Below are 27209 nucleotides of genomic sequence, written 5' to 3'. Positions count from 1 at the left end.
AATGGCATGAACCCAGGAGGCGGAGCTTGCAGTGAGCCAAGACTGCGCCACTGCACTCCAGCCTGGGCGACATAGCAAGACTCCGTCTCAAAAAACAAAAACAAAAACAAAAAAACTTTAATTAAGACTGGATTCCACCATCCTTACTCACTCTCAAGGTATCTACTCACAAGTTTTTACTCATCTACTCACAAGTTTTTAGCTATGACTTTTATGCTAATAACCACTAGAAATTACTCTGATTCTTGCCTTATCACCATGCTTAGGACTAATTATTCTTTGCATTTTAATTTCCCTGAATATATATGTTCTGCTTTTCTCCTGGACTATATGCTTCCTGAGGGTTAGATATCATACTTTAAGTTTTTATTTTCTACTATTTAGTCCAATTACACATAGTGAGTTTTTAAAACAAAACTGTTTCATAAACAGTATTTTTGATTCTTAGCAATATGGTTATCAAAAATTTCTCATTTTCCCCTTAAAATGCATAATACATTTATACATTCAGAATTATAATTTATTACATACTAGTACTATAGTTCTTTTCTCATCTTATGAGTTAATGGCAAAACATGATTTTATTTATAGAAATTAGTTTTATGTCCAGTTTTTTTAGGAATATACCTGTCTGAGGTATCCTGTTCTTCACTAGACGGAACAAGGTTTTTCCTAAGTTTACCAAATGTCAGTTCAAGTACAAACTGGTCTAGCAACTTTAATTGATTCTATTATTTTATCTAGTTGCACTCCCTCAAGTAGGCTTAGAACTTTTACCACAGTTATGTCTTACAGCTAAAACAATGTCAACAAACCAAAAAATGTTTGTGTTCCATGACAAATGTTTGTGTTCCATGACCAAGTCACAGTGTCAACAAGTCACAGGTGAAGCTTGTTTAAATCAATAAATATACTAACTTAATACCGAATCTTGTCACTTAAAATGTGGTAAAACACAAAATGATCTGGACCTTCAGGAGACAGCTAAGTATCTATGATTCTCTCTATGAGTGGTTACACAGCTTTCTGAAGAGTTAAGGGGAAAAATCCCTATCCTTCTAAGAGAGTACACTACAGGGTAAAGGAGCTTTCCTCATTGTTAAAAATTAAGTACTGCCTGGAGACGTATTGAGAAAGAGGTCACCCATACTAGTCTCCCAAAGAATTGGAGCCTTCAGGTGAAACACTCCAAAAATATCTGGGCTGCAACGCTTTGCCATGAAAAAGACTACATAAAAACTAAGGAATTTTTTTCTCCAAAAGAAGAAGCCAGAGCCATAGTTCTCAAAATATTTCCATGGAACAAGATGACCTGAGTTAAAAGGCTGTTTAAGATGAATAATGGCAATCTGTTCCCAACTTACAAAAAAAAAAAAAAAAATTAAGTTAATGGAAAGAATTCTCTGAATTTTGCTGAAATCCTGCTACCATTTATCTGCTAGCAGACAAGAAAGAGATAAAAGAGTAACATGATAACCTGTAAAGGATACTATGATTTCCGTATGTTCTGCTAATTAAACAATTTGGAGAATTACTAGTTTGAAGAGTTTACACTGTGAAATTACACTTCATTACAGAGAAGGTAAAACTTATAGAAGTACATAATTTAAGTTCTGGTAAGCTTAGGTTATTCAATAAATTACACATTTCGATCTTATCAGAAAGCTAAAGTGGTATTTTTAAAAAGCATGGTTCAAAACTGTTTAACAAACTCAGGAGGCTGAGGTGGGAGAATCACTTGAGTCCAGGAATTTGAGTCCAGCCTGGGCAACATAGTAAGAACTTGTCTCTCAAAAAGAAAAAAAGTCTAATAAGATAGATCATGATGTTTACAACATATTACAAAAAAATTTATAAAATAGTTTGTAAGAACTATTTCCCCTACATTTAAAAAAATGAAAGAAGGGGCCGGGCGCGGTGGCTCAAGCCTGTAATCCCAGCACTTTGGGAGGCCGAGACGGGCGGATCACGAGGTCAGGAGATCGAGACCATCCTGGCTAACACGGTGAAACCCCGTCTCTACTAAAAAAAGTATAAAAAACTAGCCGGGCGAGGTGGCGGGTGCCTGTAGTCCCAGCTACTCGGGAGACTGAGGCAGGAGAATGGCGTAAACCCGGGAGGCGGAGCTTGCAGTGAGCTGAGATCCGGCCACTGCACACCAGCCTAGGCGACACAGCGAGACTCCGTCTCAAAAAAAAAAAAAAAAAAAAAAAGAAAGAAGGCCGGGTGTAGTAGTTCACGCCTGTAATCCCGGCACTTTGGAAGGCCAAGACAGGTGGATCACCTGAGGTCAGGAGTTTGAAAACAGCCTGGCCAACATGGTGAAATCCCATCTCTATTAAAAACACTGGTGGTGCACATACTCAGTCCCAGCTCCTCTGGAGGCTGAGGTGGGGGGATCACTTGAACCTGGGAGGCAGAGGCTGCAGTGAGCCGAGATCATGCCACTGCACTCCAGCCTGTGCGACAGAGTGAGACTCCATCTTAAAAAAAAAAAAAAAAAAAAAAAAAAAAAAAAAAAAAGATATACGTCAAACTTTAAGCAGGGGAAAGAACTGGGGCAAGATTTAAGGTTCTCTCACTTTTCATCTTCATTGCATTTTACAAATTATTTGCAGCAGTTAAAGTAGTATGAGAAAAAGAAAGATATTTCCATTTTGGAACTAATTAAAATTGATATAAGGTATATGATTCTGTTTTCATCAAAGTAAAACAATTACATTAAATCTATCATGGCTGTAAATGATATAGCAAAGTAAAAGCTTTCACTTAAATAATTTTTAGTTTAAAAATACATACTTGTTTAGTATCAGCATCAATAAGATCAAAGAATGCTCGAACTGTAGTCAACTGCAATTGTTTACACCTAAGGAACAAAGTAAGTGTTACAAATAAAACTTTCTTAAAACATATACTTTTGATCAAAATATGCACAATTCTATTGTTTAGTGGAACATCTGAGTTTCCTTTAGTGCTCTAAACTCAAAAATTATGTAATAAATCATTCTTATTAAGCATATATCTTAAATATGACACCTATAAAAATAAAGCAAATTAAATCTTCCTGGATGTTGGCCAGAATTTTCAGGGTCCTTCTGTTTTCCCTAAATCCCCTCACCTAGCCTAGCCATAGATGTACTACCTACCCCATCTTTATATGCCTGAAGTATGTCATTCTAGCAGATACTACTGCTTGCACAGCCAGAGAAAAGTCAAAAGAGAATCTTTAAGCTGAAACACAATGAGATAGATATATCATGGTCTGCCTATTTCTTGACCCATATGGATAAATTTAATTCCTACTTGGTTTTCCATGTGCTGCTCCATAGAATAGTCACTGCTCCATTAACCAAATCTGAATATGGTGATTGGCCAGAAGCTCACAAAGTCCTACCAAAAGTGCAGTTGATTCCACCCAACTAGGAAAAACTCAAAAACTTTGATATTTGATGTTAGCTTCATTTGAGACTAATGCTATTGGGTTTTTAGGAGATTGTTTTACATGTTGTCACAAGGACCTTGGTCAAACTGAAACAAGAACCAAGATTAGAATTCCAAGCTTCTCAATTAATATTTCTTCCATAGTCTTATTTATGGATGAAGTTTTAAGAAAGTTAACAAACCAGGCCAGGCGCGGTGGTTCACCCCTGCAATCCCAGCACTTTGGGAGGCCAAGGTGAGTGGGTCGCCTGAGGTCAGGAGTTTGAGATCAGCCTGGCCAATATGGTGAAACCTCATCCCTACTAAAAATGCAAAAATTAGCCGGGCGTGATGGTGCATGCCTGTAATCCCAGCTACTTGGGAGGCTGAGGCATGAGAATCACTTGAACCCGGGAGGCAAGAGGTTGCAGTGAGCTGAGATTGCACCACTGTCCTCCAGCCTGGGCAGCAGAGTGAGACTCTGTCTCAAAAAAAAAAAAAAAAAAAGTTAACAAGCCAATTAAATTACTGTATTGAGGAGAAAGAGGACCATGACAAATCATCAAAATAAGTTATACAAGTATTAACTTACCACACAATGGAGAGGTGGTCTGTTGAGACCCAGGTCTTAGGCACTGCTGAACTCTAAAAGAAAAGAAAAAAATAATCAAACTTACGAAAAACACATTTGTTATTCTCTAAAAGGTCTGAAATTCTTGCAAGCTAATATTTAGAAACACATAATATAGTCTCACTATATTGTGATGCCTAGACATTTTTAAATGATATTCTTATAAAAGGTGATCCAAATATATTAGAATTTTCCTCTATAAAACAGAACTCTTTCTAAATATCACTCCTGGTTAGTCAAGTTTAAATTACCTTTTAAAAATTATTAAAGCAACCACAGACCCTTTCCTAAAGTTTAATGCCTGACCTTTTTTTTTTTTTTTTTTTTTTTGAGATGGAGTTTCGCTCTTGTTGCCCAGGCTGGAGTGCAATGGCGTGATCTCGGCTCACAGCAACCTCCGCCTCCTGGGTTCAAGCGATTCTTCTGTCTCAGCCTCCAGAGTAGATGGGATTACAGGCATGCACCACCACACCCAGCTAATTTTGTATTTTTAGTAGACACAGGGTTTCTCCATGTTGGTCAGGCTGGTCTTGAACTCCAGACCTCAGGTGATCCGCCTGCCTCGGCCTCCCAAAGTGCTGGGACTACAGGCGTGAGCCACCACGCCCGGCAATGTCTGACTTTTTATTACTCTAATGAGAGACAAGTTTAAGATTCTTTAATAAATCACAGTTAATGCATAAGTTGCAAAAGACATTCTGGTAATTTTAATTTTGACTAAACTACCATTTGATAGATTCTAAGATGTTATTTCTTCATCAGTGGTGTACCTAAGAAATACCTAGGCCTAAGGAGATTTTTCAAACCAAATATGCCTGATCACAATTCCAAAACTACCAAATCTGACTTTCCCAAGTGGGGTCCAGGCTTATATATTTTGAAAAAAAAAAATCCCTAGCTGATTAGGATGTATACAACTAGTAAAAGATAGATACAAGGACAAAAGGCTTCTAAAAAATTAAGTATTTGCAGAAGGCTTCCTAACAATGGCACAGCACTCCTTTTCACACCAGATAATGATCTCTCTGTGAATAGCATCTTACACACAATAGGGGCTCATTAAGTAAATCTGATTTTATTTTTCATAGCATCTCTTTATGTACCATCAAAGAGACAAGGAGCTGCCATCACCAGAACTGTCAAAACAAAATGAAAAGAGTAGACTAACAGCATAGATGTCAGAAAATTTACAGAGGCCTAAAATGTCTCTTTAATAAATGAACTGAAAAAAAAAAAGATATGTATAACTTCTAAGGAATCACTATTACCCTTGATCTATAAAGTATCTTTGGGTTCCAAGTTCTGAAGTGGGAGGAATCTACAGCTTACTTGATGAACGTGTAAGTACTTGACATATTTAGAAATTACGGCTGATAGTTTACTAAAAAAAATTAGACAACCAGAGTTCACTGTCGTTCTTAAATTACATTAATGGTCAGTAGAGTAAGAACTCTTAGTAGACAGCATTTACCATTACCAATATAAAGTTGGTTTACTTTCATTCAGTTTAATTAATGCATGTGTGCTAGAGTTGAAAAGGAAAGGCAACACAAATTAAAAAATCAGTTGCTCATGATTATTGTGTTGAAAACTGCTAAATGTCTACCAAAATCCATTCTTTTTTTCTTGCACACTTGGCTAGACTTCAGCTCTTAGCCTGTCTTGCTTTAATATGTGACCAAGGCTGGGCATGGTGGCTCACGCCTGTAATCCCAACACTTTGGGAGGCCAAGGCGGGCAGATCATTCGAGGTCAGGAGTTTGAGACCAGCCTGACTAACATGGTGAAACCCCATCTCTACTAAAAAATTTTCAAAAAATTAGCTGGCCATGGTGGCGTGTGCCTCTAATCCCAGCTACTCAGGAGGCTGAGGCAGAAGAATCACTTGAACCCTGGAGGTGGAGGTTGCAGTGAGCCGAGATTGTACCATTGCACTCCAGCCTGGGCAACAAGAGTGAAACTGCGTCTAAAAAAAAAAAAAAAAAAGGACTGAGTTTTTTCTAATCGTATGTGAGCAGGAGTGATGTGTGCCATTTGTAGGCCTGACATTTGCCTCGTGTTCTTTCTTCCTTCTTGTAGTTGAAGATAACTGCAGCAACCCTGAAAGTAAAGCATTCAACATGGAATGCCTACTCTCTGCCTGAGTTCCTGAATGGAAACTCATGGAAAACCACACCAACCTAAATATCCACCCAGGGCAGTTACGTGAGTAAAACGTCAACTTCTATTGTGCTTAAGTGTCATTACCTGTGTGGGACTATATTACAGCAGTTTAGTCAACCCTCTTGATACAATTATGGTCTCTAACTTAAAAGATTTTTCCAGTCCTAATGGATGTAAATATCATTTAACTATTCTTGAGATAATCATTGAAAAATTGTTACTTGTTAATAATTTTTTAAAGTGAATATACATGTAGATAAATGAAAGACTGGAATATCTGGAGGCTAAAAAATAAATCTTAGGTTATACAATGGCCAGCTTTGATAAAGTTCCATAAGTAAAATATCTTCATCAGAGATACAAAAATCAGAGATAACAAGCTCCCTTGAAAGCAACACATTATCAAACGGATTAGAAAAAATAGGGAAATACACACACACCCATGCCTACACACACACACAAAAAGATTAAAGTTCTTTAAAAGATAAGCTTTAGGATGTCGTATCAATACAGCATCATGCTCCAGACAAGGTCCAGGAAATAAGTTACATCAAATTTCATATGACTAAATCATCTGTGTTTACAAGGAGTTGACATTTAGTCTTTTGAGGACTTCCAACAAATATCTGACCAAAATATTCAACACCAAATAGCAACATTCATACCTCTAACAATGAGGTTTGATAGATTTACTAATTTAGTTCCAAAGCTATTCTGGCTACATCCCAGTTCCTCTAGTTATATGAAAATGGTGGGTAATAGCAGAATAGCTTAATAATTTTTGTTCTATGTATGGCAAGCATTCAGTAAATAACCTATTTAATGAATGAACAGTAATCTAAAGTAGGATAACAGTAGGTGAGATAAACAAAGGAGTATCTATGAAGAGGTACAACTATGAAACAGTGACTTTCTAATGTTATCTCCTAAAAAGCAAAAGGAACAGACAGACTACATTCTATGCATTTTCTCTCCAGGAAGTAAGTTATATTTGGAGATGATGTGTATACCGAGTTAAGAAGCTAAGACCTTAACTGAAGACTTCAAGGTTAAATATACATGAAAGAAGTCCTAAGAGGAAACTTGACTCACTTTACATAGATTATGTATCCCAGTTAAAGATCAAATACTTGATGTCCTAGCAGGGAAGAATAAGTAGCAAATTAATTAATCAGGGTTCTACTTATACTATTTATACTGTCAAAGCTAATCATGCTGTTATAAAATAGGTAAACTTTCATTCAAGTTTAACATTCAGGAGTATGTGATATGTTTGATATTCCACTATGATTATATCTAGTACAACACTCAGATATAACTGGATTCCCCTTCTTTCCAGTCCACACATTCTTATATTTACAACTCTAATCAATGAACAGGCTCTTATTTTGGACAAGAAACCATTACTCCTCATAAATAAGGGTCATTTTCATCAAGTTTCTAAGATCCTGTGTACTTACTTTTTTTTGTTTGTTTTTGAGTCAGAGTCTTGTTCTGTCATCCAGGCTGAGGGGAAGTGATAAAATCACAGCTCACTATAACCTTGAACTCTTGGACTCAAGTGATTCTCCTGCCTCAACCTCCTGAGTAGCTCAGACTATAGGCACTTACCACCATGCCTAAATTAGCCTGGATAATTTTAATTTTTTTTTTTGTATTTTGTAGAGATGGGGGTCTCCCTATGTTACCTAGGCTGATCTTGAACTCCTGGCCTCAAGCAGTCCTCCTGCCTTGGCCTCACAAAGCACTAGAATTATAGGCATAAGCCATGGTTCCTGGCCATCCTTTTTACTCCCTATAGACATACGCATCCACAACCCTGCCCTCCCAACACATTCATATTCATTCATTCATTCATATTCCCTCTTTCTCTCTTTCCCTCTCTCTCTCACACACATGCATGCACATACAGCAGTGCAACACCACTAACTCAGCAGTCATTACCACGCAGCTATACATTATTTCTTCTTTCATGCTCTACTGGGTCTATTACATTACTATTTCAGTAGAATCTTAAAAAAAGATTACCACAACAGATAAGGCACTGGTATGATGGCTTAATTTTGGTAGAAAAGTCAATCCTGAACGAACTTGGTAATCCCGGAATCCTCCAGCTACAGAAAGTGTGGTTAAATTTATGTGTCGAGCATTTAGAATCCAATAGTTGTTTACAGTCGTATAAAAATCTGGTAGGGAATAAAAAAGAGACATTAAAAAATAGTAGCCATTCCCTGAAAGAATAAGATATCTATACAGTAATATTAATATTTAACTGAATTTTTGCTTAAGTCATTTCATCTATAAACAGTGTGTTATTCACATTTCCCTACTTTCAGTAAAATCAGTATCTTTACACATATTCCTACTTCCCCATTAAATAAAAGTATAAATACTAAGAGTTACTAAAGGTATCAATAAAAAAAAATCCCAAATTTTACTAGTTTTGTATCCATAAGCAAACACGTTTCTACATTCCACAAGGGTGATGCTTATTCATGAGTCACACAGTATAGCAAAAAGAGAAAATAATAATATTCTTCCAAAGGTAAGAATTTACATTATCTTACAAATTATTGTATAATTTAAAATATACATTAAATGTATACATTACAAACTGCATACATCACATATGTACAGTATTTTATATATCAATTACCCTCAATAATGTGGTTTAAAAAAAGAGCGATAGACCCCTCCCTATGATGGCAGTGTCCCAGCTTAAAAAGCCTTAGCTTGGGAGGCCGAGGAAGGTGGATCATGAAGTCAGGAGTTTGAGACCAGCCTGGCCAATATGGTGAAACCCCATCTCTACTAAAAATACAAAAACTAGCTGGGCATGGTGGTGTGCACCTGTAATCCCAGCTACTCAGGAGGCTGAGGCAGAAGAATCACTTGAACCCGGGAGGCAGAGGTTGCAATGAGCCGAGACTGGGCAACAGAGCGAGACTCTGTCTCAAAAAAAAAAAATGGCTTAGCAAATCTCTTCTGTGGCCAACCACCACCACACAAGCACTATTTAAATTCTTACAATCTATCAGGACAATACCATTGACGTTAGTCTTAGGACTATGCTACTGCGGAAAACCTCAGGTTAGGGTTCAACCCATTTATTGTAACAAGTAGTTCAAAGGGAAGAACCTGCAGACAATTTTTCACTTTGTCTATTGAAGGTGAAAAAAGCCTAGTGTCAAAGATTAAACTGAGGCTAGGGCAGGGGATTTCTCAATTCTTTTTCTGATTATCAAAACTTAATGCATTTTTATCCTGGCATTTGATCCCACTCAGGGCTTCAAACATTGGGTACAGCAAGCTGCCCCCATTAAAGATCTCAGCAGTACTTACTTAGATTACCACCTAGCAGACTGACTCTTAACATCTGGAGAGCCTGGGATGTAAGTACCAGTGGGGCACACATGCCATATGTCTAGATAGTTTAAAAAGTCAAAAATCCAGCTAATAACCTGTTAAATCAAATATATTTTTTCTGCCTATCTTGAAAAATACATCATTGAAATAACCTGCAAGGCCAGGTTCAAATTAAGAATTCTCAGACACCTCAGAGTTAGCCACCGGATGGTGGTAGCAAGGGAAGAGCAGATCTCCAGTCTCTTACTGTGCTTCTCTTCCCATCCCAATTGGATCCCGCATGACAAGGGCCTCATGTGCACATGCAAGCTCTGTCTGTACTTTCTGCAGAGCTCTGCCTTGGCTACAACTCAAGCTTAGAATTCTACATACCTGCCCTCAGGAGAACAAAGAAAATAAAGAGACCCACACAGGTCTTGGAAGCAGGCTTAGAGCACATAGACAAGAAAAGTCTGGAGGCAGCCGGGCATGGTGGTTCACACCTGTAATCCCAGTACTTTGGGAGGCCGAGGCGGGCGGATCATGAGGTTAAGAGATCGAGACCATCCTGGCCAACGTGGTGAAACCCTGTCTCTACTAAAAACACAAAAATCAGCTGGGCATGGTAGCACGTGCCTGTAGTCCCAGCTACTCGGGAGGCTAAAGCAGGAGAATCGTTTGAACCCAGGAGGTGGAGGTTGCAGTGAGCCGAGATTGCACCACTGCACTCCAGCCTGGCAACAGAGTGAGACTCTGTCTCAAAAAAAAAAAAAAAAAAAAGAAAAAGAAAAAGAAAAGTTTGGAGGCTTGGTTAGCTAGATCCCAGTGCAGAAGTAAAGACACAGCCTCCACGTGGGGAGGCTACTTAGCCTTCATACTTCTCACCCTCTGGGAAAGGGTAAGGGCAGAGCAGCAGGAGCCTCCAAAGCGCAGAGCCCAGTGCAGGGCCTCCTTCCTCCTACGGAAAGGCAGTATTTTCATCAAGTATAAGCAGGGAATCCACTTCTGAGGTCATATGGATCTCTGTCTCTCAAAACCTTAAAATTTTCATTCTAATTTTGACTTAGTAAAATAAAAAGAATAAATATAGAATAAAGAGGAAAGACTTGCTAATCACAGGAAAGGTACAGGATTCTTGACCCTAAGAATCACTTTCAGCCTGAGCCTTATAGAGACAGAACAGTGCCACCCTCCAAAGCAATAAAACCTATTGAGGGTGCATTCCTCAAATAATTTTTAAAATATATTTAAGTCATTCTAATTTAATCTATGCAGGTCATCTACATATACCACACAGAATGCAATAATATAAAGAGTTCTCAATTACGGTGACAAGTACTATGACTTTTAGCCTTTAATTTTTTTCCTAAACCTAAGGTCATTTAAGATTATTAGACTACAACAAATTTAAACAACTTCATTATTAAAATTAAGATGTTCTTTATTAAAAGACTTCTACAGGCAAAGTTTTAAATGTACCAACAGGAAAACTGGGCCTCATAATAATTACTGTTGCACCAGATACTTAACAGCAAATAAATTATTCTTTGGCAATGCTGTTATGTCAAGGAGGGCACTTTAGAAAAACTACTTTGGTTTGGAGTCACCGGGAAATATTTCTCACTTAGCTACAAACAAAATTTTCATCAAAATTAAGATAATGCAAATTTTTATAGGTAAGAAGCTATATACATTTACTAACCAGGAAGAATTCTTTCTAAAGATTTTCTTCTACTCATATAATATTCCTATAAGCAGTGAGGATAATCTCTGACTTTTTTTAACAAAAATTTGAGAAAACAGACATTTAATTCTTATTCTGTGACATTATCACTTTTGATTAGATGATGTCAATCACAAACTCCTACATTTCATTCAAAATTCCTGCAAGATTATAGTATTATCTATGGTTTTATTTCCTATGTTAATGTACTTCAATTAACAGGCAGTACAGCATGCAAAGTTAAGAGCACAAGCCCAGAAGCAAGTTTACCAGGGTCAAATATCGGTTTCACTAGTTTCTTGACACATGACTCTGGGCAAGAACATTATCTTGGCCTTTTTCTATCCATAAACATGAGGATAATAATGGTACCTACCTCACAGGACTGCAGTGAGGATTAAGTGTGGTAATACATCACGTGAAGTCTTTAAAACCCATAACATAATAAGAGCTCAATAAATATTAGGAATTATACCTCATTATATAAAGTGTTAGCATACCTTTGTACTTAAAAACTAGACATTGCTACTATTTTACTTAAATATAAGCTGATTTTGGATAGAGTCCTAAAACAGTTAACAAAGCATAGGAAGCTTAAAGACATCTTAAGAGACAGGGTACCATCCTCAAAAATCACTAAACTGGCCAGGCATGGTGGCTTATCCCTGTAATCCCAGCACTTTGGGAGGCTGAGACAGGCAGATCACTTGAGGTCAGCAGTTCAAGACCAGTCTGGGCAATATGGCAAAAACCTGTTTCTACTAAAAATATAAAAATTAGTGGGGCTGGTGGCACACACCTGTAATCCCATCTACTTGGAAGGTTGAAGCATGAGAATCGCTTGAACCTGGGAGGCGGAGGTTGCAGTGAGCCGAGACTGCACCACTGCACTCCATCCAGCCTGGGAGAAAGAGCAAGACCCTCCCTGTCTTTAAAAAAAAAAAAAAACAACTAAACGGAAGCCCTAGTGCCTAAGAATTATAAAACACATGTCAACCACGTTAAGATGCTATGGACAGACAAAACTTAACAGTAGCTTCAATTATAAGCCTAAGTTCAAAGATATAAAGAGACACACACTCAGAATTGGAGGTGCTGATTTGCAACCGAGTTGCTTCATACATGGATAAATCTGTAGCATATTCTAAGGGGAATAGCCCTAGAGATTTATTTATTTAATCTTAAGCAACAATGGGGAGGTCAGTTAATGTTTACCTAACAGTACTCACCTGTAATGAAACGATCTAATGGCATCACAGGAGCAACATGAGGTGTGGCTTGTGTAATAAGAAGATTTATCAGATCGTGCTTAAAATTTTTCAGTGTAAGCAATGCTCTTGCAACGAGGCCACCCATAGAATGACCAATTATTGCCACACTTTTTGGAGCAAATTCTTGACCCTATTAAAATAAATCACCATGTCATAATTAATACTTTTTTAAGTATTTTAAAAATACTAAATATTTCTCTCTGCATATGAGCAATTTTATAGGAAAAAGAAAATCAAACTATATAACCTCCCACCATAAGGTACAGAAGTACATTTTCATATAGTTTTAATTAGTGTATACATACTATTTTGTATTCTGCCAAACATTTTTAACAGGTATATCTTGGTTTTCTGGGCCAATAGGAACAGTTGGTCTAGCAAATCATGTTTATACTGGTTGTTACACTACATGTAATCTGAGGCATAATTACATTTCGTATGTACAAGATTATTAGGTTTTACAAGACATAAGAAATCAGATAATTTGTTTGAAACTGAAAATATCACCCAAAAAAGGCCAAGATGATTACAGTTGTGATAGCAATATACTACCTTATCATGTTATCTTTTATCTCATCAAATTATTTCTCTATTGTGCATTTTGGTTTAAAAATGAAGCAGCATTCCAAACATTTATTCACTGACAATTACAATATTTTATTTTTTAGATAAGTGCTTTTCAAGAAATCTTTTATTTTCAACAATCTCCTCAGTCTCATTATCAGACTTTTGCTCATCACCCCCAACACGGATCCTTCCTGTGTACCATCTCTTCTCAATGAGTAGAGTGAATCTTGTGCAGAAGAGTTAACATAGGAGGCCTGAGACTACTGTCCTTGGCATGGGCTGGATACAACGTTGGCTCTTGGCTGGAATCTGGAACCTTATATTTTTGGGGGAGATTCCCACCATTCCCTAAATGATAAGAGTGTCTAAAACGTTTGTGCAAACAACACGTTTTATGCTGAACACCTGCTGTCCTCCAGGCTGGAATTTTGGTATGTGCTAGGCAGAGGGTATCTATGTGATAAGTCCCCAGTAAAAACCCTGGGCACTGAGTCTCTAATGAGCTTCCCTTGTGTATACTATTTCAGCCATGTCATAATATGCTGGTATAGGAATTAAGTGGATCCTTGGTGATCTCCAATACAGACCTGATCTTAGCGAAAGCCATCCCCTACAACTGTGCTCTGAAACCTATCCCCTTTGACCTTCTCGAGTACATCACTCTAGGAATCCTTCTCATTTTCTTCTTGCATTATTGCTTTTCCCTATCTACTAGATCATTTTCATTAGTGTATAAATATACTGGCATTCTCTCTTAAAAATAAAAATAACTCCCTTTTAATTCTCCCTTTCCCCTCAGTGACTACTTTACATTTCTTTACAGCAAAACTCTAAAAACAAGTTGCAGGCCAGGCGCGGTGGCTCACGCCTGTAATCCAGCACTTTAGGAGGCCAAGGTAGGTGGATCACTTCAGGTCAGGAGTTCGAGACCAGCCTGGCTAACATGGCAAAACCTGGTCTCTACTAAAAATACAAAAATTAGCTGGGCGTGGTGGCACGCGCCTGTAGTCCCAGTTACTCAGGAGGCTAAGGCAGGAGAATCACTTGAGCCCAGAAGGCGGAGGTTGCAGTGAGCTGAGATCACGCCACTGTACTCCAGCCTGGTGACAGAGTGAGACCCTGTCTCAAAACAAACAAACACAAATCTCCAATTTCTCAACTTCCATACACTCTTGAATTCATTTCAATCAGACTTTCACCCCAACATGCCACCAAAACTGCTCTTGCTAAATCACCAAGGAATCCAATGGTCAATTCTTAATTCTTTTTTTTTTCTGAGACAGGGTCTCACTCTGTCACCCAGGCTGGAGCGCAGTGGCACAATTCATGGCTCACTGCCGCCCCAATCTCCTAGGCTCCGAGTAGATCCTCCTACCTCAGCCTCCCAAGTAGCTGGGACTGCAAGTGTGCACCACCACATCCAGCTAATACACTATATTTTCTTTTTTTGTAGACACAGGGTCTCACTATGTTGCTTAGGCTACAATGGTCAGTTCTTAATCCTCATCTTATTTGACCTATCAATAACATTTGACACAGTTGGTCACTTCTTCCTTCTTTGAAATATTTAAGTTAGTTTCTTTGACAACAAACTCTCCTGGTTCTCCCTTTGCCTCACTGGCTCCTCCTTTTTAGTTTGTTTCTGGTTCCTTCTCATCTCTCCTCATTTCTTAAAACTGAAGTGACTCAGGCCTCAGCCCTTAGATCACTTCTCTTTCATACCTTTGTTGAAACCATCGGTGATCTCTTCCAGTCTAGTGGCTTTAAGTGTATCTACACACTGTCAACCTCTCAGTAATTATCTCAAGACTGTACTCCTTCTCTTGAACTCTAGCCTTGAACTCCACCTGTACAGTAGCATACATGGAATGCCTAATGTGCATCTCAAACTGAATCTGTCTAAAACTAAACTCTTCATCTCCTCCATATCTGTTCCTCCTACACTCTTCCCTACCTCAGTTAATGGCAGTTCAATCTTTCCAGTTTAGCCAAAAAACTTGGGGTCATCCTTAACTCTTCTTTTCCTCTCACTTTGCCCTTCCATATCTGATCTGCCAGCAAATTGTACTACCTCAACCTTTAAGATTTACACCGATCTGACAATTTCTCATCACTTCAACTGCCACCACCTTGATTTAAACCACCACTATGTCTTGAACACACCCCACCACTTCCTCCTTAGCATGCCACTGTTTTATAGCTACTTTCCCTGTGCAGCATGGCATTCAAAGATTGAAAAACACACATTTTTAGAGCCCCTTTCTTTGTCTCACTGTCTTCTTTCTCATACTGCTTCAGCAGCCCCCAATTCCAATTCTCTGCTTTCTTTAGCTAAGTGATATCAATGTGCCCTGCTTGATCTCCTCTTACTTGCTCCATGGTCTGGAAAATGCTTTCAGGCAGAAATTCAGAGCAATCATGGAGCTCACTTCTTCTAGGGATCATAGTGCTTTGCGGCTCAATTGTCCAACATCTCAAAACAGGTGCTTCAGATATCTTGACTAGTTTTACAGTTGTTTACATATGCAGGTGGTCTACCCTAGTACCAGTTACTTAGTCATAGCTAAAGGTAGAAATATATACCAATGGTTTTTAGGTAATGCATTGCACTCGTAATTTATATATAAAGTTTTAGAAGGGTTTTCTTCCTGAATTCACCATAAGAAATGTTTCTTATAAATTTAAACTTCAAAACCATTATGGAGGGCAAGATAACAGACTCTCACAAAAAAATGTTTGTGCCTTCTCTGCTTCAACTTCCATATAAACAAATACATTATTTAAAATATACTGAATCTCTCTTTAAAAAGGTGCTGATAGGCTGCACCACTATTGATTTGCATACTTATCTCTCACCTTATAGAGTTTGAGAATTGTTTTAATACATTCATGTACAAACTTGGTCTGCTTCTGAAGACTTCCACCATACAGAGCCACCAGTTCTTCATTGAAGTTTACACTAAAGAAGTCAAAGTGGTACTTGAAGTCAATGTCCTCTGCTTTTCTAAGTGCAATGGAGCCAATAGAACGAACTGCAGAGGAAAAGAGTGAAGTGCACATTAAACAATATTTACAGGTCTCATCCATTCTTTCTTCAGAATTTCTTAGTAAATAACCTTATCCTGCATCACAAATATAAACCACCTATTTCAGGATGAAATTCATTAATAGTACCAATTTAGAACAAACTAATCTAGCAACTGTATGCCTTGAATGCAGTAAGTGTGACTTAAATATTTTTAAAATTAAATAAATAAAAAGCAAACAGATCACTCACTCTCTACCTTCTTTTCCTTTGGTAGGAGCAACAATAGCTAAAAAGGCAGGATTCTTTGAAGAATAAGACATGTAAATTTTGCCACACTTACTGAGGATTTTGAGAATGACAAGGTTCCTACAAGAAATATCCATTCATCACCTGGTTTAGATATTCACGCTTCATTTGTCTTTTTCTCTTACACAGGACATCCAACCCATCAGTAAGTGCTTCCATGACATAGCTTCCAAATCTATCCCCAGTTGAAATTTCTCACCATTCCCACCACTATTGTCCTAATCCAAACACCACTATCTCTTATCTGAACTACTCTAACAGTTTCTTTACTGGTCTCCCTGCTTCCACTCTTTTTGTTCTTGTTGCTGTTTTGCAAATCTTTTTAAAAAATCTATTATAAATTGCCTATATTAGGTGGCACAAAAATTGTAGCATATGGTTTAGCAAACAAAATACCTGTCTGCCATTTCATTTTGTAAAAACATATACTACGGATACATTATAATCCACATATTATACAACTCACTATATAAAACTGTAAAATTCAATGGTTTTTAGTATATTTGCCATCTCTGGTATATATTGTACAACGATCTCTGAAATCTAACATTAGACATTTTTTAATCACTTCAAATACAAAACTCTGTGCCTACTGGCAGTCACTCTCCATTTCTTCACTCCTTCCAACCCCTAGGCCTAGCAAGCACTGATCTACTTTCTGTTTCTACGGGTTTGCCTACTTTGGACATCTCATATAATACGTGGCCTTTTGGAACCAGCTTCTTTCACATAGCATGATATTTTCAAGGTTCATTCATGTTGTAACATGTATCAGTCCTTCATTCCTGTTTTCTATTGAATAATATTCCATTATATGAATATGTCACATTTGATTCATCTATTCATCAGCTGATGACCATTTAAATTATTTCCACCTTTTGGTTATTATATGCTGCTATGAACATTTATATACAAGTTTTTGTGGGGGTATGTTTATTTTTCTTGGGTAGATGCCTAGGAGTGGAATTTTTGGGCCACATGATAGCTCTATGTTCAATATTCTGAGGAACTCCCAAACAGTTTTCCTAAGTGGCTGCACATTCTGCATTTCCACCAACAATGTTTGAGGGTTCCAATTTCTCCACATCTTCGCCAACACTTGTTGTTATCTGTCTTTTTTTATTACAACTATCCTAGGATGTATGAAGCACTATCTCATTTTTTATTTATAGTTCTCTGATGACTTATGATGTTTTAGTATCTTTCCTGCTTCCATTCCTGCCCTTCAAAGGAAATTCTCTTCATAGCGAAGCCAGAGCAACCTGTTTTTAAAAGTAAATCACACCTACCAGATTGTTTAAAAATTTAATATCTGACAATTCTCGTGTTGTAAAGGACGTGAAGCAAAAATATACTGCTTTTAGGAATATAAATTAGCACAATCGGTAAAGATTAAAAAGATACACATAACCTGTAACATGGAATTACACTCTTGGATATCTATCTTACAGAAGCACAGGTTTATGTGCTCCAGGAAACATATGGAGTGAAATTCATTATTTTTAATTGCCAATAAATGTAAACATTTATTCTGTCCAAAGACAGAAGGGACAAATCATGGTATAGTCTTACAACAGAATAATATAGAAAAAGGAAAATGAATGAATCACAGCTCATACAACAACTTGGATGAATGTTAAAGATAATGCTGACTGAAAGAAGCCAGACACAAAATAATACATACTGAATGACTATATTCATATGACAAAATTTAAAAACAGCCTCAAATGAATAGATTGCATTAAAACTACAAAGAAAGTTAAGGAAATTACCATGTTAACATTAGGATTGTGATTATGTCAAGAAAGAGAAAAGCGAGTTTTAACCACGAAGGGGCACGTAAGGCCTTTCCAGGTTACTAGTAATCTACTTCTTGACTAGGGTTTTGATTTCATGGGTGTTCACTTTATAATAATTTGTAACCAAATATCTATGTTCTATATGTTTCTCTGTATGTAATATTTCAAATACAAAGATTAATTTTAAAAATCAGATTATATTTTTCTTACCCAAAGCTCTCCAACAGTTTCTCATTCAAAGTCTTTTCCACAGCTTACATGATATGGCCCATGGCTACTTTTCCATTCTTATCTCTTTTTGTAACTTTTTCTAGTCACAGTAGCCTCAAATGCACAAAACACGTTCCTGCCTCAGGATCTTCCCTCAGTCGAGCCTCTCCTCAAATATCATCTCCTCACAATGGCCTTTCCTGACCACCTCATCTAAACTAGCCACTTCCTGACCCTTTTATCTTCTACCTCCTGAGTCTGTTTTTGTTTCTAGCTTTTAACATTACTGACACATTTGATGGCTGTCTTCCCAATAAGCATATAAATTTGATGAGAGAGGGACTTTGTCTTGATATGCTCTGGATCCCTGATACCTGGAATATGGCTTGGCTCATGGTAGATACGTGCAGATACGTGCTAGATGAATAAACATGTAAATAATTGCACATATTGAAACAATTCTAGTCTCATTACATAGCAATTCCAGTCCATTAAATAACAAGAAAGCAGGTTTTAGTTTAAAACGAAATTAATTCCAGATTACTCGGCTGTTATGCCAGAAATAACTACTATATCTCCAAGCCAACATCAATTTGGAATCTGTACATGTAACTTCCCTATCCTCACCTTTCTATGTTCCCCCGAGTACTTCCAAATCTCTCTCACTTAAATAACTCCAAAAGAAGAAAACTAATCTCTCTTGTTCTGCATAACATTAGCCACTGATTTATTTCCCTAATCAATGCTTAAGGTTCTGTTCTCTTTACCTTCCATTTCCAACATAAATGTATTTCCTCTGCTGATTCCCCAAGGGGTTCCCCTTTATCGTCTACTTATGCCATCCCACTCCAACTTATTCTTTGTATCCCTCTCTTAGCAAAGTGGTCTTCAATTTTTCTAAGTATTTCTCACATGTATTCTCTCTCAGAGAAAATGTCATATTTTGGTCTCTCTGTAAGCCCAACACAGTACTTCACACACAGCATGCATTTCATTTACTCTATTTGATTCACTGAGTATGGATATGATTCAAATTTTTGAGTTGAATTTTGTAGCTTTCAAAATTTACTTCCAGTAAGACTTACCTTGCTTATAACTTCCAGCATTACCAGGAAGAAAGAGAACTGGAATACCCGTCAAAGGGAGAATTTTGTGTTCTTCAGCATATGATCCCTCTCCATAAAGATACAACTCATATGCGGGATAGCGTTTTGCCAGTTTCTTTGGAAGTTCTATTTTCTACATTTAAAAAAAAATGTAGTTTCACTTCAGTCAGTTTTATTAATACAATTCAGCCTCACCATATGCAATTCTGAATTAAGGAAATTTGGAATAGTGCAATATAAAAATATTACTGATATTAAAACCACACTTCATACACAAAACAAGTTCTACTTGTAGTTTATTCATATAGAGAATCAGTCTTGAATTGTGTATATTTTGAACCATGCAGTCTTCAGGAAAACATAAAAGAGGACTACTTGAATTTCCAACCAATACAAATTATTCAAAATAGCCACTGACAATGGTATATGTCAACAAGCTACACGTTAACATAATTGGATAAGTATCAATTATACTTAGAAATGATAAAGGCTTTCCATCATCAGATCAATTCTTTTTTTCCATTTTTAACTATTTTGTAATGTTTCTCCTTTTACTCAGACCCAACTATACATTTCAGCTGTTATATTTTCAAAAGAAAGTAACTTGTTTTATGATGCAGCTTTCTGACTTCTCAATTTAATATGTTTTGGCCTACAATATGCTTAACAAATTAATCTTAACCTTATAGCCATGTCTTGGTCAAGACATGTACACTTTTCTTACCATAAACATTCCACTGAATTAGTATCTATTTCAGTTTTCATGGACCAGGTGCATGATTTGCTGGCAAACTTTAAACTACCCTACACTTCATATTATTGTATACCAATAATACAGCAGTTCACCTAACTACTGAGTCAGTAGTTCACCTACATTTTTTTTCAGCTTAGTATAAATTATCTCTTAATGTCATCCTCAAAGGTAGACATCTATAAAAGTGGTAGTAAAGTATACATACACCCTTTTGCTCCTTTTCTTTTTTTATTTTAAAGGAGAGAAACCATTAAGAATGAAGCCAATTACATTGGACAGTAATGTCTACTTATTTAGGTATACATAGATCTAGCAGTGCTGTACATGTGGTATGTGCTTGATAAAAGAATTTAACTATGGAGTGAATTTCAAAACCTGTAAATGTTGCTAATGACTACTGAAACCCCTCGTTGTTCTAAAAAAAAAAAAATTCTGATCATTTGTGCACCTTCCTAAACATCCCTTTGTAAATGATCTATGCCAATAACATCACAGAAACATCTGCAGAGACTGTAAGCTTATTAAGATACTAGCAATCTTAGTTATCTCCCCAAATACTCAAAATACAGAAATACTAACCCCACTATTCGTTTTATATTTGGTATACGTACTTCAATGCAAATTAGTCCCAATACTGATTATGCACAGAATACAATAAAAAATGAAAATGACAAAATAGCTTACTTCTTTAGGTACAAATTAAACAAGAAGAAAACATAAGAGAACAAAGAAATAGTTTCTTATTTCCTCCCAATTTAGTACACCATTATTATTTTAGTACAGTAGCTAAACAGAGTTTGGACTAGTCAAAAATTAACTCAAAAGAACAGGAAACTATCAAATATATCTAAAAAGAAATATTTAATTTTCTTGAGACAGAAAAGCAAGCAAAAATATACTGATATATTTCATAAAATACTATTATGAAAGCAATTTTATAGTGAGAAAGAGTATTTTTTAAAATATGAATGTATACAGAGTTTTTAAAAAAGTATAGAGATGGACAAAGAAGGTAGAACAAAAAAAATAAGAGAGGAAGCAAGAATGGTGGGAGTTGTAGGCAAATGGCAAAACTCAATTTCCAGACAGAGTTCAAGTTGAAAGGGAAGAGCAAAGACCCAGAAGAGGTAATTGACCACATTGACATTAAAAGCATAGGCATACAAAAAGGATGCTGATAAGAAAACAGAAGATGGTCAAGGGATTTAAAAGGAAAATACTTATAGGAGCAGAACTCCAATATAAATTTTTTTATTCTATATAGTTTATTTTAAATGAGCAACCCCTCTACCATATTAAGATTGATTACCTTTATATTTAAATATTATCTCCACAATCCTGCCTCTGCTGTCCTCCTTCCTTGACTCTGCCTTAGTGCAGGTTCTTCTCATCTCTACATAAACTCTCTCAAAAGGTAAACATTCTAATAAACTCCCGAGTACTAGAAAAATGCTGATTCAAGAAACTAAAATATCTATTTTATGATATTATTTAATTGTAAACTTAAACCGAAAAGTAAAGTTTGATTTCCATAATTAACCAAAAAGAAAAAAGATTTTGATCAAGATGCATACACATAGTTTTTAAGTTCACATAGTTTTTAAATTCTCACAAACAGCTCTCAGTCAGCCCTATGCTGCTCTCCACCCCCCGTAAGAATAGCTCTAGGGGCTCCACTAGAGGAAAAAAAAAAAAAAAAAAGGCCTTAAGGACAACTGAATTTTTCAGACTTGTCTCTATCCTTGCCTTCTATAATCCATAGTTCATACTGCTAACACACACACACACACACACACAAAACAAAGGCTTAAGAGACGACCTTTAAAATCTGGTTTAATTATTTTTACCTACTTTATTTTTTTTTTTTTTTGAGACAGGGTGCCACTCTTGTTGCCCAGGCTGCAGTTCAGTGGCACAATCTCGGTTCACTGTAGCTTCGACTTCCTGGTCTCAAGTGATCCTCAAGTGATCCTCCCACCTCAGCCTCCTGAGTAGCTGGGACTACAGGTGGCACATGCCATCACGCTTGGCTAATTTTTTTTAAGCAGAGACAGGGTTTCACCATGTTATCCAGGCTGGTCTTGAACTCCTGGGCTCAAGTGATCTGCCCGCCTTGGCCTCCCAAAGTGCTAGGATTACAGGTGTGAGCCACCTCATCCTGCCCTTACCTACTTTCTTATAACTTAGATATGACATGCTTTAAAATGTATTTTTAACATGTTTTTGAATTCAAGATTCAAAAGGATATACATTGAAAAGGATCTCTCCTACCCATGGTCCTTCAGGCATCCAGTTGACCCTAGAAGGGTTATTAGTTTGTGTGTGCTTCTAGAAATATTTTACATATATACAATCAAATGTGTTTATCAATTATTTTTTAGTTTTGACATAAATGATAATATAAATACTATTCATGCAATGTGTCCCAGTGCATTACCACCTTCACATATATTATTTATGCCTGCAACGTTCTTTCAGTACTTCATACACCCTCCATGTCCCAATTGACTTTGCATCTTCTCTAAAGCCTTTGAATACCCAAGACAAACCTGGATGCTCTCCTTTATATGAAAAGCTCTGTACATACTCTCTTATGGTGAAATTATAACACTCAGTACATTATACTGTAACTATGCACTACATGCCCATTTCCTCCATTGTATTTATCAAGACATAAAGACACAAGCTCTAATTCAGTTCTAATTCCCTTTCACCTACACCAAGTAGCTAGATAAACCTGGCAAAGACTAGTCATTCAATAAATGACTTTCTAAATAAGTAACAAAATATATGACTCATTTTATTTATTTATTTATTTATTTATTTGAGACAGAGTCTCACTGTTGCCCCGCCTGGAGTGCAATGGTGCAATCTTGGCTCACTGCAACCTCTGCCTCCCAGGTTCAAGCAACTCTCCAGCCTCAGCCTCCTGAGTAGCTGGGACTACAGGCACACGCCAACATTTCCTTTCAGAGAGCAACCGTTAGGTTACACATACGAAGACAGCCAAACAAATCACTGTATGAGAGAAACAACTCAGATGTTTCTTCTAAAATTCTGCAATTTGCCTAAAACCAATTGCTACCAAATAAAAGTTTTACCTTGCTGTCATAACAGGGCAAGAAGCTTTAAAGGATAAAGTATATTTTGCCTCGTAGGCTTTAGATATGGGTTCGTGAGATGTTCAATTAACTCTGAATAAGTGAATCTGGGAAAACCAGAGGTAGAAGATGAAGAGAGATAACCAAACAATTTTAAATTCAAAATTCATTTTTGCAAAGAGTTTCAAATTTATGCTCCACTTTTTTAAAAAAAATGGTGAATAAAATTGAATGTGTTTCAACTACCTTTCTATTTCTGCTGGCTAACTAAAGAAGATGCAAATGAGCAGAAAAAAAGAAGAAAGGCATCAAAAAAGAAGAAAACCCAATGACTAGGACATCTCACATCTGGGTATCAACCTGTGAACAATTAGAGAGCTGACTTATAAAATATAACTAAAGGTAAGCAATATGTAAAATATCTTTAAAACATTTTTATTCATGGAAGCCATTCGGTTCTCAACAGAATGGCCTCATTTATCCAGAAATCTCACTATGTTCAAAATGACTCATTTCTATAGGCTGGTTTTAATTGTATGTGTAAGATAACATGACCTTTTTGTTATGCAAAACAAAAAGACTAAGAATACAATATAAATATTATCATGAATTAACACAGCTTTTTACATCATGAAAACCTGCTAAAAATCAAAAACTTCTGCCACTGCAATTATTACTATATTAGCAAATTATTAATAGAAGCATAAAACCCCCAAAAAGCAACTTAAACCAAAATAACTAAACCTAGACTACTCAACAACAACAAAAAACCCAAAGAGCTCTTTACCATTAGCTACACTAATTTTCCGTTTTTCCAGTCAATTTATGAGGCAGGAAATGCGTCTGTGAGATCCATATGCTTTGTTCCCAACACTAAGGAGAACAATTTCTACTTCTGTGAATATTAAAACAGCTTCAATAACTGTAGGAAATCTAAAAATAAATGGGAATTAGTAATGCATTGTTCCAAAATGATTTTAACCTAACTCTTCAATGCAGTACAAAACTAAAGTGACCTACATCAATCTACTGGGAATTTCCTAATTATTAAAACAAAAATAAGGAGGGAATTATAATAGCTCTATTTTCAGTTTTTTAAAATACTAAACTAAAAAGATTTGCTTAGAAACGAACAGAGAGGACAGTAACATGTCAAAATCTTCTCCAACAATAGCATCCCTACCAAATGTTTCCACTCTCTTATCATAAATGCAAAACCAAGGTAAGGATCTAAACACAGATGAAATCTAAATTCACTAGAATTTTTCCCATGGGAAAGAATGCTCCTCAGCAATTTAAACCTTAAGTGGTCTTAAGATCAAAATAATAGCGTAATTAAGTAATAGGCTTCCTCCATAATGACTTGTACAAAGAAGCAATCAGGACTTGCATCCTTGACCCCCCCCCCAAAAAAAAAACTGCTGTGATTTTAAGAGTATACTAAAAATGCATTTTATCAATATGTGTTATAGTGCATATACATTTTATGGTAGGGAATTATTATTATAATACGTAGTCCATAATTAAGAGATGCACTTAGAAATAAAATAATCATTCGGAAAAAATCTCTTAGGACAGTGGTGTAATTTGTCTGCGCCTCTTTTTACAGCTAGTCATGAATGAAATTCTAGATTTCTACTATGCCGAACTAACGAAGCCATTGATTGAAAACATTCAAAATGGCATGGAAGCGGTGGGGGTGGAGAGAGAAGGGTAGGGTCTCTCTTAAACTCTGAACCCAGCGAGAAAACAAAAACAGCACCATGAAATAGATTTTGTATGCAACTATTAAGAGGCTAGGCTGCGAGAGACATGCATAAACACAGGTATGCACACACACACAGGCAAGCCCACACACGCACGGCCTCTTAACCTGCAAAATAAGGGGATCTGCAACATCTTTCCAAGAGGGAATCTAGTTTCCAATTTAATGACTCGCCAGCTTACCCATAGGCAAAACCCTGGAGTCTCTAAAAACAGCCTTGGGAACTATCTAGCCAATATACACTCTGCAGACGCTCGGTTCCTTTCTAGAAATGCGAAATTTGACGCGCGAATCACTGGGCGCGAGGGGAAGAATTTAGGTGCGTGGGAAGCAAAGGAAGGTCCTGGGGCACGGGTCAAAGCAAGAACGCGAGAGGGATGGAGCTTGGGTTTAGGGAGCAGGGTTGAGGCTGCCTCTCTGGGCATAAAGGGGGCTGGGCCCGACCAGGCAGAAGAGCTTGTGCCCAGGATTTGGGGCTGGGGAGGCGGAGGGACAGCGGAGTAACTACGAGGACGACCACGAGGATGCTCTCGGGAAATCGTCTAACAAACACCCCACCGTGAAGAAAGGACACAAAGGGCAGGTGACGGGGGCAGGAAGAGGATGCAGAGTCTCCCCGGGCGGAGAAAACAGAGGCAAGGACGGGACAGGGGGCCCGCGAGGCGCAGAGAGCCAAGGCAGGACGACCCCACAGAAGGAAAAAGGCACCAGGGGCCAGAGTCTTGGAGCGCCCGGCTGAGGAGAGCGCAGAACCTTACCTGATACTCCGGGTACTCAAACATGTAGCTCATACTGCACTTATTCTCCTCGAAGCCGAAGAAGACATCCCACAGCCCCAGGGTTGCCAGGAAGACCATGAAGACATAAAACGCCAGGTTCCAGAGATTGACTGAGTGAAGAAACATGGTGCCGCCGCCACCGCCGCCGCCTCCTCTACCTCCGCCTCCGCCGAGGGGCACCAAGCCCGGACTGAGCGAGCCAGAGGCTGTCCGACCGCCAGCCCCGGAGCCGAGCCCCAGCCGCGCGCGCGCCTGCGCTGCTGCCCGGCCTGCCCGCTCACCAGCCGCGCAGTGCGCCTGCGCGCACCAGGTCCGCGGCGCCTCTGGCCTGGCGACTACCAGAGCGGAGGGAGGAGTAGGTGTTGCCGCGGGAGCGCGGATCTGAGGGGAAAGAGGAAGAGCGAGAAAGCTGGGTGGGCTGGGTTGGAGGGTGAGGGGAAGAAAGGAAAGTGGGGAGGGAAAGGCGCGAGGAGTGGCTGGCAGGAGGGAAAGAAGAGAGAGAGAGGAGGCATCCAGAGGGGGATGGGCGGAGCGCGGCAGCCCTGGAGACAAGCAGGGGGATTGGGCAGGAGGCGGGTGTCAGATGAGTGAATCTGAGGGAGGGGGCTAGAGCCCAGAGCCCAGAGGCGATTAAGGACCGTGAGCGGACCGAGAAAGGGGAGGAGGACTTAAAAGCCCAAGGGTCATCAGCTGTCACCTCGCAAACGCCTCTCCCTGCGGCAGTTTAAAAATCCTTCCCGTTCAATTTTGAAATGCCTCAGGCCTCCGCAATTTCGCTTTTCCCAACGGTAATAGAGCACTCTCACAGCTCTCTGGAGCAGCTAGCTTGAAGAGGGAACAAATGGCTTTATTTTCCCTCTTCCACCGCCTACTTGGGCCCAGTAGGTAACAGCAATTAAAAGCAGCGGCTCGGAAAAAAAAAAAAAAAAAAAAAAAAAAAAAAAAAAACCCGCAGGCCGACGAGATTCTGCCCTCGGTATCAGATGAAAGCCTGAATCACAAAAAGCATCGTTAGTCCTTAAAAAATGTTACCAAAATATCCATTAGCACTGACGTCCCCAACAGGTATCTGCGTAATCAGTTAGATGCTGACTCGCCTTGCTTTCCAGAACCTTCACCTCTTGGGGAATGGGTTCCACGTTAACTGGAGGAAGCAATTTCGTCCAGCTTCCATTCAAACTCGCAAGTGATTTAATTCGTTTTGAAGAATTTCGGTTTTGTTTTGTTCAAAGGAGGAGGTT

General features: G+C 38.0%; 1 protein-coding gene across 2 annotated transcripts in view; it reads right to left on the bottom strand.

The window, feature by feature from the left end:
* PGAP1 (post-GPI attachment to proteins inositol deacylase 1) overlaps positions 1-26522 on the bottom strand; it is an 81769-nt gene extending 55247 nt beyond the window's left edge. Inside the window, exons 1-7 of one of the 2 annotated variants that reach the window (XM_050752829.1) lie at positions 25948-26522; positions 19549-19702; positions 15977-16152; positions 12512-12683; positions 8243-8400; positions 4013-4065; positions 2800-2866 (exon numbers count right to left, since the gene is read on the bottom strand). In XM_050752829.1, coding sequence (XP_050608786.1) covers positions 2800-2866; positions 4013-4065; positions 8243-8400; positions 12512-12683; positions 15977-16152; positions 19549-19702; positions 25948-26094 — 927 coding nt within the window. In that variant the 5' untranslated portion in view covers positions 26095-26522. The other variant, XM_050752830.1, reaches the window with a different exon arrangement.
* Between the last annotated feature and the right edge of the window lie 687 nt (positions 26523-27209).

The sequence above is a fragment of the Macaca thibetana genome, chromosome 12 (assembly GCF_024542745.1).
Source record: "Macaca thibetana thibetana isolate TM-01 chromosome 12, ASM2454274v1, whole genome shotgun sequence".
Taxonomy (NCBI): domain Eukaryota; kingdom Metazoa; phylum Chordata; class Mammalia; order Primates; family Cercopithecidae; genus Macaca; species Macaca thibetana.
Note: the sequence above shows the minus strand (reverse complement) of the source record. Positions and strands in the feature narration are given on the sequence as shown.